The 25262-nt window shown below is 33.8% G+C and overlaps 2 protein-coding genes and 1 pseudogene across 2 annotated transcripts; all 3 read right to left on the minus strand.

Moving 5' to 3' along the window:
- Positions 1-4508: 4508 nt before the first annotated feature.
- LOC145564160 (putative pentatricopeptide repeat-containing protein At3g23330 pseudogene) lies at positions 4509-6787 on the minus strand (annotated as a pseudogene).
- Positions 6788-7153: 366 nt separating this feature from the next.
- On the minus strand, positions 7154-9916 carry LOC145564161 (uncharacterized protein At4g14342). Its single transcript, XM_081624498.1, has 4 exons — positions 9852-9916; positions 8243-8328; positions 8025-8148; positions 7154-7548 (listed from the first exon to the last, which is right to left on the minus strand). Exons 1-4 carry the CDS (start codon positions 9855-9857, stop codon positions 7501-7503), a joined length of 264 nt encoding a protein of 87 aa, XP_081480624.1. The 5' UTR covers positions 9858-9916; the 3' UTR covers positions 7154-7500.
- A 2349-nt stretch (positions 9917-12265) lies between these two features.
- LOC145562565 (uncharacterized) lies at positions 12266-21654 on the minus strand. Its single transcript, XM_081622881.1, has 14 exons — positions 21444-21654; positions 20533-20924; positions 17722-17896; positions 16490-16573; positions 16175-16416; positions 15863-16082; positions 15473-15552; positions 15309-15393; positions 14512-14643; positions 14311-14424; positions 14149-14199; positions 13374-13458; positions 13108-13164; positions 12266-12830 (listed from the first exon to the last, which is right to left on the minus strand). The coding sequence occupies exons 2-14, from the start codon at positions 20757-20759 to the stop codon at positions 12727-12729; spliced, it is 1656 nt and encodes a 551-aa protein (XP_081479007.1). The 5' UTR covers positions 20760-20924; positions 21444-21654; the 3' UTR covers positions 12266-12726.
- Between the last annotated feature and the right edge of the window lie 3608 nt (positions 21655-25262).

Consider the following 25262-nt stretch of genomic DNA (forward strand, 5'->3'; position numbering starts at 1 on the left):
TTTCACTGTATTATTCTTCTTTTATTCGAAAGTAAATTGTATATACTTATCTTTATTTAGTGATCTATATGAGCACGCTAACATTTAAATAAATCATGGAGTACAAAACGGGAAGTTAAATAAGGTAGTACATACATTATGATATTATGTATTTCAAATATAGAGTAAAAATGGTAACAATATGAATTTCAAAAAATAAAACCTAAAATCATAATCATCCTTTTAATTAAAATTGTTGTTGACCCCATAACATGTTTAGGCTAGGATAGACTCGCCACTGCATCTCTTCACCAATACCAATCAAACCATCACCCCACCCCCCTCTCTCATTGCTAAGAAGTAAGGACCCTAGCAAAGTTTAGATTAATGTCAAATAATTAAAGTAAAAGGAAAAAATGAACGCATAAAAATAAACTATTCGTTTTCTTATTTTGTATGCATTTTGCAAATACGGAGGAAGCTATAAAATGGATTCCTAACTTTGGATCTATTGATTAGTAGTCTATCACATTCCTTGAGTCCAACAATAATGAAGCAATAGCTCATTTAGAAGGGTTAAGCTCAAATATGGTTCGAGTGCAACAACCAAGAATACCTTTAATGTCACTGTAAATAGTTAAAGGAGAGATCTCAAGCTACACTCTTGTTCATACAATTGTGCACATCAATACCAAGAAAGACAAATGTTTTCATAACCAATAGCAGCCTTAGGGACCAAGCATGCTTGGTGGAGTTGGTAGGGAACTCACCTTGTGACTTGGAGGTCACAAATTCAGGTCATAAGTTCGAGCCCCACCAACTACAAATGCTTGGGAGTAGGGGGATTTTCTTACCTCCCCCTTTACTCTCAAGTGATGACCTAAAATAGCAGTCATAGGGAGATTCTGATGAAAGACTTTTCTATAACAAGCGGAAGTTATTGTTGCTAGAAATTAAGAGAGTTAAAAAAAAAAATGAATAAATAAGTGAAGAAAAACAAAGAATTTTACTAGGAGATAATACTCGTACCACTAAACCATCTACTAGTATTAGTTATTGTTAATGGTATATTGCACATACATCAAAATCAACAAGAAAGAGTACAAAAAAACAAAAACAAAAAAACCAAAAAAAAGAGGTTGATATATACAAGTATATGGTAGCACTTCCTTCGGCCTTAGACACCTCAAAAATGTTGCAATCAACTTACGCGTAATTATATGCAAGCAATCCAACCAAGCAAGGCAACATCTTATTGAAATCCTTCTAACAAAGTTACCATCCAAAAAAATCAACCTTAACTAAGTTATTGTTTATTGTTTGGTAGCAAAAACAGTAACACAATTTTATTTTTTATTTTTATTTATTTATGTAAGCTTTTCCAAAGGCAAAAATGTAGTCTAGTTGCATGATTTTAATACTAATATTGTTAGTAGTGGATAACAAGATTCTGTGACCTAATTAACAAATACCATGCCAAGCAAAAACTCATGTTTAAGAACAATAAGTATGACTTGGTTATATTTGTCTATATTTTAATTCTACACTAATCTTTCTTTTAATTATTTTTTACACTAAGCAGAAATTGATAGGTATCCCAAATGTTTTGATTACGACATGATAATTACACCTACCAATGACATTTCAACAGCTAGCACTACAAAAATTAACTAATAGGGTTTATTTACTAATATAATCTCTTAACTTTTAGCTAATGTGGCACCCAAAAAAGATATATAAAGCTATCTTATAGCAATGCTTTGTACATGTAGACAACAATAATAATAGCGGCTAATTAAGAAAAGTTTATCTTACTTCGAAAAATGTGTTCTTATTCTTCTTATGGATTATATACTAATTATATGCCGTATTACACTTTCAAGTTTTAAAGAACACATCTTTAAATGTTTCAACTGGATGTGTGTTAGATTACTCGGTCAAATTCTAATAGTGGTGTCAAAAATTTGTGATCAAAATCGATTAGTCACTTCACTCACTTGATTAGTACATAGTAACAAATTAAAAAAAGTAAACATGTTGTGAAGGAAAACGATTGATTTTGTATTGGCAAGGTGGATGACTTACTTTTATCAACTAGGATTTGTGATCAACCTTTTGTCATTTTTATGTCGACAAATGAAAATACTACCAATTGACAATTTACAATTACAATAGCTTAAAGAACTTGACCAACCTTTTAAAGCTTGTAATTAATTAAGTTTTTATAAATAAAACTTGTGCATGACTATTATGGTTCTTTGAGTTTTTGAATCATAATTTTATGCAATCATGATGTCTCTATTTATGAGGATTCTGTTGCCCTCTGAAACTTTGTTGCGTATAAATTAGGATTAACAATAAGTTAGGTAAACTTTCTACAAAGTTTATGTTTTTTCTATTAGGATAACTTCTTATAAAGACACCGACTTACTAGGATAACTTCTTAAAGTCGAACAATTTGTAATGCGCTTCAATTTGGTGGATGCCCGTAAAGAAAATCAAAACCTAGTTGGTTGAAGGCCTTCCTTCTACCCCTGTAAGAGAGATTCGATTCTCACCCCAAGCAAGTGAGATCCTCAAATTTCTCTCTATTTGCAAGGAAATCTAAAAAAAAAAAAAATATATATATATATATATATAAAGGGATCATGACACGACGCAATACTACACATATTAGCGAACACGCATTCTCTTGACACGAAATAATTTGCCTATGTGAACAAAGGTCACACCCCTTGGTAATCAAAGGGGGGAAGACACACAAGGGGCAAGAAATTTTACTTCCTCAACTCTCTTTTCCTGCCCCTCATTTTTGTCTACTTGTTAACAGCACAAAGTGCCACCTATAGTAAAGACTCAATCAGCCCATATTCTCTAATCTATTGCTTTATATGGAAATACATAACATAGCCTTGGATTTTCTGAAATATACTTGTATATATATAGTCACTCCAAAAACTTTCTGGCCCAAACCCTAGCAAAGTAGACATTAGATGTTCTAAGGTACACTGTTCACAAACCAGTCTAATCATCATTCATCAGTATAATTTAAAAAAATGAAGGGTCAAAATCAAAATAATATTTGGATAGAAAGAAATTGTGGGTCAAGATATTAATATACTTAATGAATCGTCACTATTCTAAATAAATTATTACACTTGTGAAATTGTACCATTTATAGATGTGATTTCACATACAAATTTGTGCTTGACTGGTATGCCAACAACATGTAATCTCAACCGGACCCTTTTATATTTTGTTCTTGGACTTATTTGTTGCATGATTTGCAATCCTGCATACACATAACATACTAACATAACACAAAAAGTTTGTAGATAAAAAGGATAACGGGTTTACTTTAGCTAGTTTAGTTGTTAAACTCGGAGTTGATACTTGAAACTTACTACCTTGTTACTTTGCGGAAGGGCTGATAGCTCACCTGCATTCCTGTTTTCGATGATGATGGTGGATATCGGGATCAATCTTTATTCTTTGGTACTTCTTCACTCCTTTGAGATGGTTTGTAGGGGCAACAACTAGTGCAGTTTCCGAATCACAAGACATATGCCGGACTCTTTTGCTACAATGAGCTAAGACGTAATTTTCTGATAGGTTTCAGGCCTTAGGCCTCCTAGGAAAAAAAAAATAGAGTATAAGCAGATATTGGATCTCATACTATAAGCACAATGATAGTGACAAAAACAGTTCATGGAATTGAAGTACTTTTCAACTCTGTTGTCAAATACTTTCTAGTACATTCTAATTACAAACTCTGTTCAAGCTCAAGTAGCTGAGATCACATATGAATGATGAACAATCCAACAATCATCACTGATTCCCTGCCACTTAATGTGAATTATGTACAAGAAAAAAGGTAGTTAATGACTATGACTATAATGTCAAGCAAAATCGGTACTTTACAGTCTACAATAACTGCAAAGACCATCAAATAATTAAGCAAAATAGATACTTCTACAACAATTGCGTCATTTTCACGTCTGTGCAATTCTGAAGTCTCAGCTTCATCTCATCATCTGAGAGTTTGTTATTCAGCAGGTCAGACTGACCTGATCTGATTTTCTGGATTTGGGCTGAATTTTGCGTCCCAGTTGCTGAACCATTATTCAGCACGACTTCTTCATCCCAAAATCCATTTTTAAGCAATTTTGCTCATTTGGGCAGAAATTCAAGACCCAAAAAATTTGCTAGAACCCAGAATTGGAGCAAATTAACTCCACCATTGGGTTTCCCGCTGCCAGTCCCAAGCCTGGATAAAGGAGGAGGGTTTTGGTAGGCCAGTGACGGCCACTGTAAAACTTTGTCACATCCCATGACATCCAGATGTGGACCAAATTGTGGTAGCAGCCAGAAACATGCAGCTCTATGTTAAATACTCTGTATATGCTAGCAAGTTACTGTCAATTTGCAACCAAATAACATGAACTATGACACAGTCTTGTTTGCCAAGTATTTGGCCATTTTACATTTATAGGCCTTCTGCAATGCTGTAAATCTGTAAGTTCTTCACGCTACCAATAGTCTCCACATGAACAGTTACCATCTTTGAAATGGTGAAACCGGCTATTATCTCTAACAATTATTTCTCTTTTAACAATCTTAGATATGAACTTTATCGCTGTATGGCAATCACTACACACTCGTATATTCTTGGTTATGCAAATCGTTGCTCCCTCTGGAGTACTTATGATGCCATATGCTATTGCTAATCTCTCACTGTGATTATAGAGTAGACTCTTTTTGAGCTCCTCATCAATATCATGGAGCACTTCGCCTGTATCAGGAACATATCCTTCTTTCTCCATCTTCTCTAGTAACTTTTCTAGAGCCTCCTTTATCTTTTCATAACATGGATGAGATTTATCTCCTGCCACGAAAGCATGTAATTTGTTCTTCACTTCAATCCAGCTGCAAGCTGCTTCTTTCAATAGCCCTTTATTCCTCATAGTTTTTCTCACATTCGCAGCATCTTTCCATCTCTTAGCAGCAGAATACGTGTTTGATAAGAGGACATGAGCCCCAATGTTACTAGGATCAACTCTGAATATTTCTCTTGCAACTTTTTCGGCCATATCGACATTTTTATGCACTCGACAAGCAGAAAGCAATGTGGACCAAATACTACTGCTTGGAGAAGACATCTTACAAATTAAATCATAAGCTTCTTTTAACCTTCCAGCTCGGCCAAGAAGGTCTGCTACAGCAGCATAGTGCTCCAACTGTGGGGATAGTCCATAATCATGAATCATGCTGTTAAAGTAATTCCACGCTTCATCTACTAATCCAGCATGACTACAGGCTGTTAAAAGAGCTACAAAAGCAACAGAGTTGGGCTTTACTCCCTCATTTTCCATTTGCTTGAATAAGGAAATGGCATCGTGAGCATGCCCATGTAAAGCGTATCCCATGATCATGGCTGTCCATGACACAGTGTCATGTAGTTTCATGTTGTTGAATATACACCTAGCAAGCTTGATGTACCCGCATTTTGCATACATGTCAACTAACGAACTAGCAATAAGCACATTTTCCTCGAATCCACACCTCATAATGTAACCATGCAACTGCTTACCCAAGCGTAAAGTTGTTAGATGAGCACAAGCAGGGATGATGCTCGAAAATGAAACACTCCCAGGCTTAACTTTCACCATTACCATTTTCCTAAACAATTTTAGACCCTCGTCAAATTGTCCATTTTGAACACATCCAGCAGTAATAGAGTTCCAAGAAATGCTATCACGAGAAGGTAAAAGCATAAACACCCTGTATGCATTCTCTATCTGATTGCACTTAGAATACATGTCAATCAATGCACTTCCAACGTACAAGTCGACATCGATTCCATTTCTAATAGCATAACCGTGAATCTCCTTCCCTCTAACAACATCCACAAGTTCTGCAAACATTGGAAGAACACTTGACAAACTAAAAGTATCTGGCTTAAGGTTCGCCTTTCCCATGTCCCTTAACATAGCTAAAGCGTCTTCAAACATCCCATTTTGTGCATTTCCTGCAATAACTGTATTCCAAGAAACAAGATCCCTAACAGGCATGACATCAAATACTTTCTGCACGCCACTCTTTCGAAAACCCGGTCCCCTACCCTTACTACGACTGTAATTCAAACCACTACTACCCATTACATCAAAATCAAACTCAAACCCATCAACCACATTGTCCTCAACTTTAGTGTTAGACAAATCATCACAACTTCTATGATTCAATTTTCTTTGAGGCATTTCATCGAACACATGGAAGGCATTACCGTTGCCCTCGAATTTCTCACTCAAAGTCTCCAATTTTGAATACATATTCATCAATGCATTACCAGTATAAATATCAATATCGAGACCAACACGTATAATACAAGCATGAACAGATTCAGCAAGCTTCAAACTTTTCAAAAAAGTGCATGATTTTACAACAGAAGGAAAAACATTATGATCTGGGTGTAACCCAGAAACTCTCATATGATTGAAACAATTCAAAGATTCAATGAAAAACCCAAGAGAAGTGTAACATCTAATGATAGATTTCCAAGCAAGAAGAGGGGGAGATTGAAGGGTATGAAAGAGATTGATGGATTCAGGTAAAAAATTGAGGTTAGAGTAGATAGAAAGAAGAGTGGAAAGATAATATGGGTTGAATCCTTTGAGTTTGATGATCTGGGCATGAAGTTGTTTTGCTTGGGATTTTGAAGAAATGGAAGATGGGTTTTTGAGAAGAGTTTTCAGGAGTTTAGAAGATGTCATTTGAGTTGTAAACTGAAATAATGTTTCTACGATCAATATATATGTACTTAATATTTTGCATTCTTGCCTTCTTGGTCCAGACCGAGTACTCCAGAGTCCAGACCGAGTACTCCGTATTACATTATAACGCTCTATATAGACTCAAACACATCGTGTGGATATACAAAGTAGACCTTACTCATGATCCATTTTGTAAGATAAACCTTGGGCCTTACATCCTCACAAGTTACAAGTTACCGCCATGAATTGTACTCGTACGAGAATGGAACATTTGATTTTGCAAGGCTTAAATTTAGTTGAACTGATAACTTCAACATCGTATGAACTCTATAAGGTATGTACCAAAAGCAAAAACCTAAAATCCAACTCTTTCACAACACTATCCTTTGTGGTCCTTAAAAAAATAACACAACCACATCCAAATAAAAAAGTGCAAATGGACATTTGCAAATCTGCAATATTGTCGCTTTTTGTGGCTTAATAAAAAGGAGAGGGGTATTACACACATTCAAACTTCTTTGCTTCAAAGTCAATTTTCATTAATCTAAACAATCATTACTGTTTATAGAGACAGACAAATAAACAAACACATCCACCAAGTTGCTATTACATCATAATTTTTTAATACAGGATTCAGATGAGGGAAGGAATTCCTTTTAAAAAATTTATCCTCCAAAACTCTCAATGGAAACGCACAATGCTTGTTGAACCAAACATCAAAACTTATGGTAGCACAGTATAGCATCATCTCTCAATCATCTTCTCTTTCAGGAGGAAGGCCACAAGGTAGCAGCATTTTCTGCAAGACATATAACAGTCCCATAAGTGAGAATGGCAAGAATGAGTAAGCATTTTCTCCAAGACATATAACAGTTCCATAAGTGAGAATGGCAAGAATGAGTAATTCAGTACTATAGAAGTAACTCGCAAAGATACCAGTTCAAATAATTTGTAATGCATGCCAAAACTTGTCATGTTAAAATAAAAAGCCACTGACAAATCTAAATCAAACTCAATAGCTCAGTGACCAACTGTTCAGTTGTGTTTGCAAACTAAAATACGCACACCAACGTCATCCATTTATCCCTCCAAATGCAACATTTAAATGTACATATATAGATTCAGTTTGATAATATTCCTGTTCTGTGTTTAAATTACAAATTACAAGTCTTAACTTGCATCAAACATCGGTTTCCTCCTAAGACCAATCCGGCACTAACAAAATTTACATGGACAATAACAAGACAACAAACATGAAGGATAGCATGAACAAACCTGCATGAAGTTGTAACGTTCTCTTCCAATAGACTCATTTTCTGCAACAGCAAAGTATGCAAGCATTGGGTAATGCCCAACATAGGAAGCATAGCTATCACGTTGGATGTTAACAGCCCATTCACTGTTCATTTAAATAAGAACAAAAATTAGAACAAATTAACTAATAAATCGATATGTTATAAAGAAATCCAAAGTTTATATGGAAGAAAATTTACAATCTGTTCAAATCTGCATGCCCAGTCCCAACATATTTAGCTTGAAGGTGCTCAAGCTGAGAATTGATGTTAAATCTATCACTGGCCTACATACACAGCAAAAAAGAAATCAGCAGGTTGAACCAAAGAAACCAGAGGAAACAGATATACCATATACATAGACCTAAAATCCATCAATATAATGAAGTCTATATTACACCTATATTAGCTATGAAGCCGAGGGCTTGCACTCATTGAAAAAGAAAAGGAAGGAATCCAAAAAAAATTAAACTAGGTGATGCAAGTAACAATGCTAGTGGAATAGCAGTCAGTAGTATAAGCGCATTCTGCAAATCCTGTCAATATATCTTAGGCCAAGTCAACATCTGGAGCATACAAACCTGATAAATTAGGTGAAAAAATTAAAATAGCCCCAACTCAAATACTCCTTCCTTCTAGAAAAGATTGCTCCTAAAACAGTATTATCAGGTTCAAAGGATATCTTCAGTACTACTACATTGCCCTATGACCATTCTTCCTTGCTATTTGGAGATGCTTACTATTGTGAGTATGAAAGGAAGGGGAACTTTGATTGTGAATCTATTGTTAGGCGTGGTAGTTTTACATCTTACATGGGAGGCAGCAGGCCTTATAACAAGACTATTATGGGGTGGATTTTGAATGAGCTGGAACTTGCATTTCTAAAACACTCACGGTGCTAAGTTTGGTTTTCTGGCATCTACAAAAATCAAAATTTCCGGACCATTTTGCTCATGGTTATTAGGAAATGAGGGTAGACAGTAGAATCCCTATGCTTTGCGACTTTAACGCAGATTTGGATATTACTTTTAAGGGAACTATTGATGACATTATTGCATCTAATGGCCATGGTAGTTATCTTCTTCGTCTCTTAAAGGTGGTCGAGGAAGGGCAAAAATTTAAATGCTATTAATGGCCTAATTAGTAAGGTGATGAGCAAGTATGAGGTGATAGAATCCCGCACCGCTGTTTAGGGGTTCTCCTTTGTCAACCGGCCATTGAAGAAGCAAAATGGCCAACCATTAAAGGGTGTAATGGCTAGTCTTTAAACAACAACATCAATCAACAATAACACCCATTAAAGTAGCAATAAGAGCAAGCTAAAATCAAGGGATCCCAATAGTTATGAAATCCCATTAATTAGGCTCGGCAAACAAGCATGTCAGTGGATAGCACCATAGACTTAAATGGCTTGCAATTTTGAGAAAGCACCTAATTAAAGCATTAAACAAAAGGTGTTCATCCTTTTTTATTATGAACCGTTAGGTCAATATCTTTAGTTGATTTTGATTAATTTGATTAGGGTTCTTAATACAGTACTTGAGAAATCAAAATAGATGCTCTGAACTACATGAAATCATAGAATTAAAGCTTAAATTACTTGTAATTAACAAGAAACAAAAAATTGCATAGAGTTAGTTCTTTCAAATCCCAAATTCTGCAACCCAATTTCCCAATATAAAACTTTGTTTAATTAAACAGAGAGTAAACCCTAAAAACCCTACAACAAAATTAAAATTCGGGGAAATTCGAGTATAGTTCATAATTCAATAACAGAGATAAAGAGTAGTAAACTAAAAAAGAAAGGTACCTGCATATTCACCAATATAATTCGTTGTTAAGGATTTGGAAGATCACCAAACTAATATTGATCTTTCTACCTATTTATACGCGAATGCGATGGTTGTCGACTGAATATACCGACATTGTATGTCATATTTCCAGGTTTTTTTTTTTTATAAGTAAATCGTATTTAATAATTATGAGGTGAAAATTCCAAGTAGTATTTGGTAATATTGGGGGTGAGCTTAGAAGTTAAAGCTAAAGTACGATCTCTCAACTTTGCTACTACTAATATATTTGGTCTCTCATCTTTGAAATAAGGTAAAAAAAGTCCCTCAATCATCCTTGTCTCACCATTTCTGGTGGAGGAACCTCTTAGTTAGCGAAGTTTAGGGATGTCAATGCCAACTAAGCCAAAGTTCAAGGACTTTCAGCGATGAGCCAGCAAAGTTTAAGGACTATACTTATTTTTTTCAAGCAAAAGTTTAGGGAGTTATTAGTTCATAGTCAATTAAATACAAACATTTTTTCTTTTTTGAAAACAATATAAACAAAAGGTTAGGAATTCATAGAGTGAGTTTTTTTAACCAAACATTTATAAAGTGAGTTGGCAAGAATAAAAATTGCTAATAAAATTTGATAATCATGATATATTTTATGTTTTTTTTATCATTCATTTACTTCCTACCATTTTTTCGTAATCAAATTTTATACAATATATCCCACCTAAACTCATTAACCACACATCCTCAAATCCTAACTCCTAATTAACCCCTTATAAATTTCACACACCAAAATAAATTTAAATAAAAATAAATAAAACCAAAAAATATAATGTGAATTCGAAATGAGTGAGTAAGACAAAGCCAAACTTTGTAATATAAAACTAAATAAATTTATGAAACTAGAATAAAAATAATAGCACCCGACTTTTCTCATTAATTGACAATTTATTTTTTCATGAGTTTATGTTCTAAAAGGTTTTCAATTTTTTGGGTTTTTGTGTGGTCAAGGTTTTTTTTTTTCTATTTGTTTTGCGTTCTAAATGATTTTCAATTTTTTTGGGTTTTATGTGAGACAATTTTAAGGGTTTTCCTTTTTTTTTCTTTTTTTCTTGTGTCAATTTCTAGGAGAAAATAATAATTTCCTTAGATTATTAACTAAATGTGTTAAACTGAACTAAATGGCGACGACCATACATTCACGCGTAAATTATCTCACTTATATATTTTTAAAAAGTAAATAATTTTTACTAAAATTAAATTGGTTTAGTTGAAATGAAATTACTTTAATTGAACTAAATTACATTTAGGGGTTAAAACTTATAATCACTCTTGTATGGGAGCATCATGTGTCCCTTTAAGGTCTCTAAACTTTGGCTTATAATATTTACATTAGCCACCTCATCCTATAAGTCCCTAACGTAAATTTCTAATTTAATAAATGTCAACTCATCAGCTAAAGGTCTCTAAACTTTGCATTTAAAATCATTAAATTTATTGCCACATGTGCACTAAGGTCACTAAACTATGCTTAATCAGATAATTTGTACCTGAAAAGTGAGTTATTGGTGGTTGAAGGACCATTTTGCCTCATTTGAAAGTTGAGGGACTAAAATGCTACAAATACCAAAGTTCAAGGATCGTATTTTAGCTTAACTCGTGAGCTTAGAAACGTATTGAAATACCATGGGCATGGTATATAGTCTATGTACGCCTATACTGAGTATGTTGTATACTTGTATGTACTATACATTTCTTCCGTTCTTTTAAATCAAGTAAAAAAGAACCGATAAAGTATATCGAAGTGTTTATGTAGGAACATTTTTTGAATTTCATGCTCTTTGTATCATACAGGATATGTCTATAATACTACTCCATATAATACTTCGCACTATATATGGATAATGAACGCCTGAAGGTCCATGCATCCTTGTGGACCCCGTGGCTCGTACTCCATTAGCTTTAGGCTAAAGATTCCAATGAGTCAATTAAAGGCCATCTTAACTTACAGAATTTAATTGCGACATAAATAGCAGGTAAATGTGGTGGTTTTTTTTTTTTTTAGGATGCCCATCCGGTTCGCTAGAACTTAGCTCCGATTACATCTGTATTCGACTCAGGTCGCACACCTTGCTTATGGTGGGTAAGTCTCCTAATAAGAGTTTCTGCATACGGTGAGACCCGAACCCGAGATCTCTCTTAAGCGACATCAAATTGCTTACCACTTGAACCAACTCTTATTGGTAATGTGGTGGTGTTATAACAAGCCAACTTCTTATGATTAATGTAATTTTCACTTTTCAGCTAACCAAGATAAATTATCTTGGACTACAGAGCTTGCTCTGATAATAAGACCTTGCTAATACTGTACTTAACTTTCTGAATGAGTTACCAAAAAAAAAAAAAAAAAACTTCCTACAAAGTTGGACCTCTTGAATCATCATCCAAACCAATTGTGTTCATAACATTAGTGCAATGTGCATAAATAATAAACCAAGTTCAAGCACAAGGAGGGAAACAGGCTTTACAAACGTAGACTTTTGCACAACGCATAATGTTAATGTGGTCAATCAATTTAAAAAATAATTACAATTTGTTCTTTTTGGAGGAGATAGCTACTATGCTGTAACTATCATTTTTCGAGAACACAGCAAAAACAATCGACTGAATATAAACATATACACTTTGGGCTATTAATTTACAAGAGATTGACATCAAATTCAAGGTCCAAATAATCACTCTATATTCAGGCCTTTGCCCTGAACCCTTCCCAAAGCGTCTCTTTTCTATGCATCCACAGAGCCAATGTGCAGCAGTCAATGAACCAAAACTGTCCGCTTCAAAATCAACACTAAGAAAACCTATTTGATCATATCTGATATCAAGAGAAGTTAGCAAGATTTACAAGGAGTCGCCCTGTTTCTCAGGAACTTCAGGGTGAGGCGGCAAAAGATTGAGGAAACTCCCTTGAGCAGGCTGCTTTGACGAGGTCTGTGAATCATCATCTGTGAGGGAAACAGAGTGACAGACTGACAGTCAATAACAATGGAACAAAACCCATTAAATGATGCACATTATTTAATAAAATAACACAAAAAACTAAATGTTTAATGCTGAATTTTAGCAAGTAATACCAAACCATATTTTTATGAATAAAAGAGAAAGATAGGTTTTGCGTGCATATTACAAATCTATTTGTAACAAAAGCATACCTTGAATACATAAAAACGTAAAAGCAAAGAAATGAAGAAAAAAGAGGGTAGAGGGGTAACGAACACATACCAAAAAGAGATCTGATCGTTGGCCTCTTGGGTTTAGTACTCTTTTTCTTTATTTCAGCTGCAAGGAGGACAGATAAAATAAGGCAACTCTACCAATAAATAAATTTTAGGGTAAATAATATGGAGTACTCTCTACCAGACAGGTTTGTCAAGCTAATGTACAGGCAAGCAGCAAAAAAACAGAGGCAAGAAAGTAGCAAGAGGCAAATTCTTATGGTAGCAAATTATATACAGTGAAAGAAATACAATTGAGATGAGAGAGCTTACATATTCCAGGTACTTCATGATCATTGACGATTTCAAAATTTTTGTATGTATATCCAACAAAGTTGACATCCTTTGATGAGAGCATCTGCAGTGCCAATAACACCAAAATGTAAGACAAGAGCACTAGAAATTCTACATAAACATGCATGCAGGGTAAGGAAAAAACCAAAGAGAAATTACCATACTAATACAAATTCAGCACATGACATAGATACTCCGCCATAGATCAGAAAAATTAATGCTTGACAATCAGCAACGCATTTAATATTGCAACAAAGTTCGGGTATGACCAACAAACCCACACATAAAGCACATTTAAGGATTAGGAAGACGGGAACATGTAAACTACCATACAACCGATACAGGCACACCTATAGCTAATCCAATCACTGTGCTCATGAAAGACAACACATCAATGATACCTTAATTGTTAGTACTATACTTCACATACAAACAATATTAATTGATTCTGCCCAGATTTTAATGGCTCCTGCAGTCTTGCTCTACAACTATACATGAAAGCACTTTTTGCATATTTATATAAGGGTACAAGGAAACTCTTGCCAAAACCACAACAGATTATGCCATTGCCTCAGAAGGGGGCTTAGTAAAAACAAATCTCAATATGAACACACAACAGCCAGAATTTAACACACTGACAACAGTCAGCAACCCTCTTATCATCCAAAGCACAAGAACCAAAGGGCTCATTTGTTAAAGGGAAGCAGCTGTACCAAGAATTCCAAAACTAAAAATTGTGCAACTTCACACTGACCTTTCTCCATGGACCAGATTTCGAGTTAGCAGGATGAGCTTGCTTGTCCGTCTGCAATTCCATACACAAATGATGAGTAAAGAATGAAGGATTGGGAAGAATCAGACATTTCACTGTTCAAAATTTTGGTGTGAAAGACAGCTTGAGTTTGAAAAAACAAACCTCTTCAAATTTTTCAAAGTTTTGTGTATCCAGTTCATCATTTACTTCAGGAAGAAATGCAGCTTCTATTTGATATAATTTGTCCCAATCGACACCCTTAAACCATGGATGTGCCTGATAACCATTGAAAAACAGGCAAGTCAACAATTTTGAGTTCACTATCTGCTATAATGCAATATTTAGCTAGGAACCAGTAGTCACCTTTATTTCATCTGCACCTTTGGTTCCAAGCCGTTGCTCAACATTGCAAAGGAGTTTACATATAAGATCTTTTGCTTCCCGGGACAGCCTAGCTTCTTCCGGAAATTTTAGATGATGTCTCCAATTAACAATCTGAATATAGAGAAAAAGACATTCGTAAAAAGCTCAACTTTTCGAATTCTAATCCTGTCTACGATGAAGTATTGTACGATCACAATGTTCTGTCTCATTGTATGTAAGATTAAGCCCTATAGAAAAGCATCATCTTGCTGATAATTTATTTTTTTTTTTTTTTTTTTAAAAAAAAAAAAAACAAATGGAGGTGCAAAAAAAAAAAAAAAAAAAAAAAAAAAAAAAGTCAACAATAAAAGAACTGCAGCACTGTTGCCTGCCTTTCCATTAAAGAATTGACATACTTGATGGACAGACAGGAGGGAAGGGGTGGATTTTTTAACTCTCATCTTCTAAGTAACCAAAAAAAGAAAAAATAGTCTTCATACACAATGGGAAACCCTCTCCTGTAGGTGGCAGAAAAGTGAAGATACAACAACTTGGGGAAAACTAAGAAAATCAAGTTCACATGGGGTGTTCTAAACTTCTCACAGTTTATGCTACAGTTAAAAATGCTTAATGAAATCCATTGTAAGAGCAAACTTTAAGATGAAATTGGAAGTAACAATATCTTAACTTGATACAAACGAAAATTAAAGCAAACACAAGACAGTAACAGTCTAATGACTTCTGTTACTGATTAATGGTGTACAAACAAGATAAGAAACTAAAAGGTTGAAGCTTACCTTCCTACAAGTCGACATAGGATCATCTGAATAAAAAGGTGGATATCCAACGAGCATTTCGTACATGATAGCACCCAGAGACCACCTGCCCATGTACAGAATAAGCTATTGAACATACATTATGCAAAAAGAAAGCAAAATGTTCAAGATGTTTTAATGCTAACCAATCACATTCCATGCCATATCCTTTCTTCAACAGCACTTCCGGGGCAATGTAATCTGGTGTGCCAACTGTTGAATAAGCCTACAACATGCAAACTTTAATAGTTAAAATTCAATTACTCATGTTGCAGTAGATATCCAATATGTACTAACATATTGCATCAAGAAAGATCACAGTCATCACACTAAACTTCCCAAAATGCTTGCTCATAGAAGGGAAAAAAACTAAGCTCATAATAAGTCATGATCGTAAAGAAAATTCTTATGTGCCCCTAAACTGAACCATTTAACAGCCTCCTACAAGGATCACAATTCAATCGTAAACAAACCTCACAGTTATTAAGCATTCTGATATCTAGTAAACTTTAAAGAGAAAGGACAATAATATTTACAAGCATTCTCCTGTTCTTCTGCCAGTGTAGTAACTGCTCCTGCTGTGAGCGTTTTGGAGCTACAGGCCGTCCATCACTTTGAAGAGCTCCACTTAAGTTACTTCCCACAGAAAAATCCTTTTCTTGAAGACCTCGGCAATCAAGTGGTTTACATAATCCAAAGTCTGAAAGTTTCATGTGACCGTATTTATCAAGTAGTAAATTATCAGGTTTGATGTCTCTGCAACAAGACATCTAAAGAATTATTCCTCTTCACTACATTAAAATATCTAACAAGCTAAAGAATGCAGTCCCACAAACAAACATGCATACCTATGTATGTAATTATGCTTATGAATGGATTCAATGGCAAGGACAGTTTCAGCAACATAAAACCTAGCCTCATCTTCAGTTAGTGTATCCTTACGCATGAGTAAAGTCATCATATCCCCACCAGGAAGATATTCCATGATGAGGTAAAGATACTCATCATCTTGAAAGGAGCAATAAAGCTTTACAATGCAATTACTGTCAACTTCTGCAAGTAAGTTCCTTTCGGCTTTTACATGTTCCACCTGTACCAATTGGAACAAGTAAGAGCTTAGACAAATCTGGTAATATAAAAGACAATTCAAACAAAACACATACCTGTCCTCTCCTGAGCATCTCAGATTTCTTCAATTTCTTCATAGCGTAAACATGGCCAGTCGATTTTTCTCGGCAAATTCTCACCTGGAATGATGAGAAAATATGTGATGAATACTCAATGGCTACATCAGTAACATCGTTAAAAGTGAGACTATGGAGCACAAAGTGTAAGCATACAAATTTAAGAAGTGTTATATAAAGATACTGATAATTTCAAATAGGTTTCATCTTCAATTTAAAGAGCTTGGAGTGCCACTGGTAAAGAGGTTCAAAAGCAGATCAAAGAGACAGTACTCAATAGTATTTTATTTCAGTAAAACTAGCACCACATAGACTTGACAAACAGTCAAACACAAACAGTGTCTGAGGCCCTAACTCCATCCTATATGCACACCAAAATAGCATAAAATTGAGAAAATCATTCTTCATTATGATGACCGTGTCAGGGTCTCTGACACAGGGCCTGTTTTCTTCAACTTAATTTCTATACCAAACTGTTTTGTGGTCTTTTTGAAATCAAATTTTATGAACTTCCTTGAACTCATCATGAATATTATTTAAATATTTTCATTAATCATGTATAATAGTTACAGAGAAGAAGAAATCAAAAAGGTAGGCTAGGGCGTAATATGTGAATACTCCAACTGTTTCACAATTTGATGAACATTGCTATTTATCTTCATTTTGAAACACCTCCACAATGAAAAGTGGTTACCTTGAGTATTTCATTTTAGTCAATCAATCAAAGCTTTAATCCCATAAGTGGGTCGGCTACATGAACCAAATTTGATTATTCCGTGTGGTCATCCACAAAAAGAGTATTTCATTTTAGTAAATGAAGAAAAGTCAATAACAAAGAACAGACTAATATAGGAGATCAAATCCCTGGTTATCTACATTATCAGAAAGAGAATTTCAAATTAAACATGATATTCTAGGAGAGCCAAAACTAAACTGAAGAAACCACCAAACCCTAGTCAAGCAAATCAACAAATGCAAGGGAAATATGAATATTGCACTCCCCCCAAAATGGAAACAGATTAAGAAAAAAAAGAAAAAAGAAACCTCAACGTACTCTATTATCTAAAATTATAACCCATACAGCTTTCTGGCACAGGCACAATTCAGCAAATGTCTAAATAATCAATAAGACCGAAACACTTCATGTAAGGCATTAATAGCTTGTCGGAAAAGACTGGAAACATGGACCTAAAAACGAAAACCAAATTTACCTCACCAAATGCACCCTTTCCTATCATTGTCAATGGTTCAAAGTCATCTGCTCCCATTTTATGCCTCTGCAGTCGCATATACTCTCTTTCCTTTTTCTCTAAAAAATGAAGTATATTACTCTTCTCATCCTTTGGAACGTCAGCATCAGCCAACTTCTTCTCCAATATATCACGCCTGCATGAAGAAAAGACATGCAGCTCCATTATAATGATATCCAAAAAAGGTGACAAAAATATAAGAAGACAGCTAAGAAACAAAAAGGTCAGCCTAGCAGCATAGAACATAGCTCTCCCAGATAGCAAAGCTACAGAAAATATATGTATATAAATGTTTAACTTCATTATTCAAGCTTAAACTATGGTGAGGAGCAATATCAAAACGAAAAATATCTTTTAGTCAACTTCTCTGAAACCAAGGCATCCAGTAGGTTCATTTGCCTCTCCCTTTGTAGAAGTTACTGCTGGGGTTGCAGCAGCAACAAGAATAAAGCATGATTTGAAGCAAAAAAGATAAAAGGAATTGAACACGGATTCATCCCCCTATATTTCATCAACTATTCAATGATGCACAATCTAATTACATAAGAAAAAACCATATGACATCAGTAATCATACAGAACCATTGAAATATGACATCAAAGGGTAACTCTAGTCTTATACAAAGAATGAGGAGTTGCTGTAACATGGATTATGTTAATCCATCTTGTAAAAAATCACTTTCGTCTAGATGACTTACACTCAGAGAATGCATCCATCAAATATGATCTCAGAAGAGAGCATTCTTTTATAATTCTGCTAGGACAAAAATGGCGGAGGGAAAGGGAGTGGAGAGAAGAAGAGGAAAGAAATACATTGACAATTTCCTTCCAAATTTCTCTGACATTGGGAGCATTTAGTTATTTAGAGAAGAAAAAAGATTCCTCCATTCCCTTCCCTTTTCCAATTCAATATCCAAATAAAGAAGGATGAATCCCTCACTTTTCTTTCCCTTCACCCTCGTCCAAACACACTTTATATAATCTTAGGGTCAATTTATCATACAAACCTTGCTATTGCATGTGAAACATAACTTTCCACATAAGTACATAATCTAATTCGAGATATCGAACCATAAACGTCAGCCAAAAACGAGGTCAGGAATTTAGAGCTTTAAATGCAAGAATGCACAAGCAGAGAGATTTCTTAGAAAATAAAACACCTAGTCATGAATGAGACTACAATAAGAGAGCACACCCGTTACGGATTATGGTAGACCTATCAGCTAACCTAGTACAAGGACAATAGCTATGCGCAGATGCCCAGTGTACATCATAACTTTGAATCACTGTCCTTAATCAATAAATTAACAATGAATCAATGATCCTTGCTAAACACTTGGCCACTTGGGTCAATACCTGAGTCTCACACAATCACACTTGTATCAGAGAGGATCTTAATGATAGACAGCGTACCTGGTCCACTATCTAGGACCCAGAAAGCTACATCAATTGCTAAAATCCAAATACAAGACCCAAACTTTGCATTGAGTCAAAAGAAGTAAGCCCGTATACATGCACATCTTGAGCTTGAGTCAAGCCCGGTTTTTTATTGTACACCTTAAATTTGTGTCAAGCTTGGGCTTTCAAACTCTGGACAATTACAGATGAGTTAAGCTCTGGTCTAAGCTACTTCAAGTCAAGTCAAGCAAATTCAATTCAAGCTCAACATAGGTTGTTACTCCCTCCATCCCTAAAAAGTATGCAGCAAGTACAATTTGCATGCTTACGATATTTGATTGTGGAAATTAAGAAAAAATAAAAAAAGTGGGACCACATGTCAATGAGACGATGAGAAATTAAAGTAATGGATCACTTAATCATAAATGGAGTGGAGCCTTATTTTAGGGACATCCAAAAAAGGAAAATGGTGCATCCTTTTAGGGACAAGGGAGTATTACCATGATTACCCTGATACGAAAATTGAAAATACCCACATTAAATCAATTAATGTGTCGCATTAAATCATAGTCAATTCTCTTTGCACAAGCAAATGTCATTCTAAACTAAGCCAACCCATTTATCTCATACATAATGACTTTAGCATGCATGTAAGATTAATCCTTACCTTATAAGTCTAATCACTACATAAGGCCATAAATTAGACGTCATATAGGAGCATGTTCAGCAAGAGTTTTTCAAGTGGAGTTTAGCTTTTTGACTCAGTCAAAGCAATACTGCTTTTGGAGTAGTGTTCAGGTAGGTAGCCTGTTAGGATAACGGTGCGAGAATGAAGCAGATTTTCGCAAAAGCCGAGTTACATATAATTTCACACAAAAGATACCTATACTCCCAATAGCTACTTTGTACCAACACTTGCTTTAACAGATCCATTGACGGCTAACCTCTAACAACTAGCCTATAATTGCTAACAGCTAGTAATTAACCCATGACTACAGCGGCTAGTTTTGTTAAACAACCACTAAATGTTGGTAAATTACAGCTACAATAACTGTAGTACTCACTCTAGATCAATGCACTAACCAAAAACAGTTATCCAGCACTATAAATCAGTAAAACAGCCTTGTAATACCTGAATAATCAGTCCAACTATGCATACTACATTTCCTTCTAAGCAATCTTGTACCTTTTTTTTACCAAAAATGATCACCAATAAGTACAATGATTCAAAGTTTTGTTATTTTAACAATCCTCAAAGCAATTAAGATTGTAGATTCTTCTGTTTTCAATTAGAACCTGTACAGCAACAGCATGATCCATAAACAGCAAAGCAATTTACTTTTAAGGGAAAAAACTAAAACAACAAAAGACTTACCGCTCCTTCCTTTGCTGCAAATTCTTCATCTGATCCTGATAATGCTTCTCGATATATTGTTTAGCAGCTGCAACTTTCTGCTTGGTAGCAGTGGAGGGTGCATCCTCACTAACCGGAGCCTTCATCCCTTCTTTCCCTTTGACAACTGTAACAGCAGCCTCCTTCTTCACCCCTCTTCCTTTATCTTTCACTTTGAACCCAGTAAAACACCTCCTCGCCGCTTCCATCCCCTCTTTCTAATTCTCTAATCTATCACCTAAAATTAAACCTAAACACTCAAATACCACAAAAGTAGAACTACAGCAAACTAAAACTCCCTAATAACATAGAATCACCAATAACTATCTTCTTCCTTCCAGGTCACTTGTCAACTGAGCACTTGCTGAACTAACCTAAACAAAGCAATTTGAACATTAGTAAACTAGTCCATCAAATTTCAGAAAATTAAAAGAAAAAAAAAAAATTTTAATCATGAATTTTTTTAATCTAGCATCCTCTTTATTTTCTGCTACCAATTTAAGATTCAACTAGTTCTAAATATGGAAATTCAACAAAAGCCCTATTGCATCAAAATTAATAAAATAAAGATGACAAATGTTGATAAATCATTTCATCCCTAAAATTCATACAGAAGTTACACATTTAATCATCTCAAACAGCAAAAAATACACCAAAATTCAATTGGAATTCTTTTATTAAAAAAGAGAGGAATTACCAAACAGTTGCAGCTAAAAATAATTTTAAAAAAATAACTAACAATCAAAAAATAAAAAGACATAGAATTACATCGAGATCAGCAGCAACAAAAGCAAAAGAGGGGAAAAACCCTAAAATTAAGGCGATAGAAATTGAATTGTGCAATAAAGCAAAAAAAGTGATACATAAACAATAACACAGATTAAATGAAATACCTATAAAGAAAGAAAGCGGCCACAAAAAGTGAAGAATTGAAACCCTAAAAACCCAGAAAAATTGGGGAAAATTTTACAGAAATAGAAATTGAAGAAGAACAAGTGAAGATGTGTAGAAGAAGATACATCGACGACCAGTTTGGGTGTGGGTTTGCATGATCCCTCATTTTCTCTCTCCTCTATTTTTTTTTTTTTTTTTTATTTGGTGTACTTTTAATTTAATTATACGGAGTAACTAATTTAAATTTAAAAAAAAAAAAAAAAAAAAAAAAAAAAAAAAAAAAAAAAAAAAAAAAAAAACAGGTAAAAAAATAAATCAAAATAAAGAGGATTGGTTGTGAATGTGGGTGGAAAAAATAATTTGTTGCTGAAGAAAAAAAGGCAGAAAAAGCTCTGCTTTTTATGTAAAAGAAAAATAATGGGATTTACTACTACTTCTAGTACTATACTGCTACTTCAACATTCCTGGAATTTGGAGAGAGAATTTGGAAGATCTTTAGCTCAGAGATCCACTGGTTTTTTTGGGTACAAATATACAGTCTTGTTTTGGTATGGAGAGTATTGAGTACGGAGTACGATATGTCGATGTAAATTATAGCGATTATAATCGGTCAATCTTTTGAATGTCTATTAACTTTTTAGTCGATGAGCGATGGATCGATGAATTGATAATCACGAGGGATGGATCAATGAATTGATAATCACGAGTGATGGAATTTATTGGTGTGTGAGTTGGTTAAAGTATTGCAATGGAAAGCGTGATTTTAAATAGAGTTTTTTAGGCAATTACTTTCTTGGATTTAAATAAAATGAGTTATGGTTTTAATCTTGATGCATTAGACGTTGTAATGACAATTATAATGGTGATCTTTTAGGTTTTGGTAAATCAACTACTAAATTATTAGTCCCTCTTTTTGTATTAGTAATTAGTTATGGCGTAACTAATTAAGATCATTTATTCCAATTATGGATTACATATTCAGATATAGTGAGGCTAAACTTACTCTCTCCTTATCACTCAAATGAACGATAGACAATTTCACAAACAAACTTTGGTGATTTTAGAAAATATGACATTATTTATGCCAAATATCCCAAAATAGAAAATGGAAAACTTAGCCTGGCGAAGTAAATATATCTTTATTTGCTTTCTAACACATGAATCTGTTATCAATGGCATTTTAGGCCCTATTCTCATCAAATTATTTTCAGTTCAGTTCAATTTATGTCTAATGATATTGCTAATGATATAAAACCAAATTTTATACTTTTAAGCTTATATTACAACAACGACAATAATAATAACAACAACAACAACAACAATAATAATAATAATAATAATAATAATAATAATAATAAACAGTTGTGGCCGGCAAAAGGATTCGAGAAGAACACCCTCGTTCTTACACTCGACGCTTAGCAGGCAAGCAGAGGATTGGAGCTGAGATCGACAATTTCGACTAACCACAACGATAATCAACAGTTGTGGCCGGATCTGGAGGACTATGGGAGGAAGGAGAAAGGGACAAAGAGAGAGAAAGTTGGTTTGGGGTTAGGCCTGTAATGGGAATAATAAAGAAAAGGGATGACTGTTGGCTCTGTTGCTTTTGTTCCAGTTTTTGGTTTTTTTTGTTATTTTTTTTTTTATTATTATTTTATTTTTATAATTTTGATAATTTTTTAAAAAGTGTTTTGTGTTCTTCTGTCATTTTAGTATTTTATTTTTTAATTATATAGTATATGTTTTTAAAATGTTTTGGGATTCCATGTTTTTAATATATTTTTCATAAATATTAATTATATAGTATATTTTTCTTAAATATTGAAGATGCCCTTAGTATAGTAGAGTTCATATCCTCTGTTATTCTTTCTATTTTTTTTTTTTTTTTTTTTTGGTGTTTAGAGAGAAAGAGCGAGACATAGTATCGATCACAGGATCTCCTAAAATCGGGAGGGAAGCTCTAACCACTTGAGCTATCTCTAACTTTCTCTTTCTATCCTAATTTAATTATTTACCAATGTCTTTTTTTAGATGTCTTCTCAACGTTTAGAAATAAAGTAGAGTAAAAGAAATTATATTTAGCAAAATGGATAAGTTTTTTTCAACAAAGTAAATATAAGCTAAACTTAGTGAAAAGAAAACCGGGAAATTAAAATAAAGTCTCTGTTTCATATATCACTTTCTTTCGTTTAAAACTTTTTTTTTTTTTTTTTTTTTTTTTTTTTTTTTTTTTTTTTTTTTTTTAATATTACTCTGTAAGCAGCATCTTATTTCATGTGCATCAAAAGCTCAAATTACTTTATTCACCTTGTTGAAAATGTCGCACTTCTTATACCAATTTATGCATATATACTTGGCTACGTGCATATAGGATGGTCAATACTCGTACATACCCTCTTTATGCCGTTATGCTTGGCGTCGAAGTGAAAGAAAGTAGTAGCATCAAACATGCCGCAACAAAGGTGGTACACCATCTTTAGTGAAAAGACCTTTGTTTTAGATATTTGTACATGTGATTTACTATTTAGGTAAACTTGTCTTTCAAATAATTAAATTAATAGTTATGTAGGTTTTACTCTAATAATAATCTTAATAATGTTTATAATTATAACATGGTAATTAAGGGTGAAAAGAAAGAGGGTAAACTAATTAATAATTGCATTCTGTCTTAATCAAGAGTAGGTTTGAGTTTCCATTAATAGTAATCAAATATTTCAAACTCTTAATAATTATAGGATTTGCAAGTTTCCAGCTAAGAAGTAAGTGTAATAACTGTAAATAGGCAAAATAATTTTATGATGAATAGGTGCACTAATACCTTTGTTGACTTCTGTTTAATCAGTATGGCAATTGACAAAGACTCAATCTTAAGTAGGTTTCTGACATCATAATGATTGAGACAATCACTTTGAGCAAGGGGTAATTTAGGAAAATAGCTTGTGTTTGTATTATTGATTAATTTGTTTTGTTTGATTTTAGGTTGTTCAAAAATTATTAATTAAAATTAAACTGTAAAATAATTGCATATGATGTCGTGTTCAGAATTTTTAAGTGGATTAGTGTTAAATTTAGAATTTTCTTAGTGGATTTGATTTGAGCAAATTGGGTGGTGACTTTTGTCGAGTAAAAATTGTTAGCACAACATGTAATAGATAATTAAAATAAAGGATTAAATGGGTGTGTTCTATTCACCTGATTTTAACTTATTTAAACTTATCTGAACTTATTATACTTTATTAAAACTTATTTTAGTCGTAATTTGAACAACCCTTATTAGAACTTATTTTTCCTAAATTGAACTTATCTAAATGTATCTAAACTTAACTGAACTTATTAAACTTAAAATAAGGTGAATAGAATTGGACCCTAACATAAACACCGGATACATGAGACAAGAGTTAATAAGTTCAGATTTATTTACTCACCTTGTTTCCACAAATTTCATAAAAAAATTAGTTTAGATAAAATAATTTTAGAAAAATTAAACTAGTTAGGTTTGGTATGCAAGTACATTTTACAACTACAACAATTTCTAATAATTTCATACACATTCATATAAGCTCAAGTAAGGGCCTGTTCACATTTACTGAACTGAGTTGAACTGAACTGATTGGAGCTAAACTGAACTGACTGGAATTGAATTGAACTGAGCTGAAATGAATATTTTATGAGAGAGGGAAATTAGGAGCTAAACTGAACTGATTGGAGCTGAACTGAACTGAAGTGAAATTAAGCTGAAGTGAACAGGCTCTAAGTTATCCGGTATGAAATAATTCAACTACAGAGTAATAAAAGATCGAATACACTACCCATTTCTT

This window comes from Chenopodium album, chromosome 10, assembly GCF_948465745.1.
Source record: "Chenopodium album chromosome 10, dcCheAlbu1.1, whole genome shotgun sequence".
Lineage (NCBI taxonomy): Eukaryota > Viridiplantae > Streptophyta > Magnoliopsida > Caryophyllales > Amaranthaceae > Chenopodium > Chenopodium album.

Coding starts and splice junctions, on each gene's coding strand:
- LOC145564161 (XM_081624498.1), bottom strand. Junction 8,149..8,242: donor CATGCAGATTTGAACAGATT/GTAAATTTTCTT, acceptor TTAAATGAACAG/TGAATGGGCTGTTAACATCC. Junction 7,549..8,024: donor AACGTTACAACTTCATGCAG/GTTTGTTCATGC, acceptor TATGTCTTGCAG/AAAATGCTGCTACCTTGTGG.
- LOC145562565 (XM_081622881.1), bottom strand. CDS start 20,759: ATGGAAGCGGCGAGGAGGTGTTTTACTGGGTTCAAAGTGAAAGATAAA. Junction 16,417..16,489: donor AGATGCTCAGGAGAGGACAG/GTATGTGTTTTG, acceptor CAATTGGTACAG/GTGGAACATGTAAAAGCCGA. Junction 14,644..15,308: donor CTATGTCGACTTGTAGGAAG/GTAAGCTTCAAC, acceptor CTCTATATTCAG/ATTGTTAATTGGAGACATCA.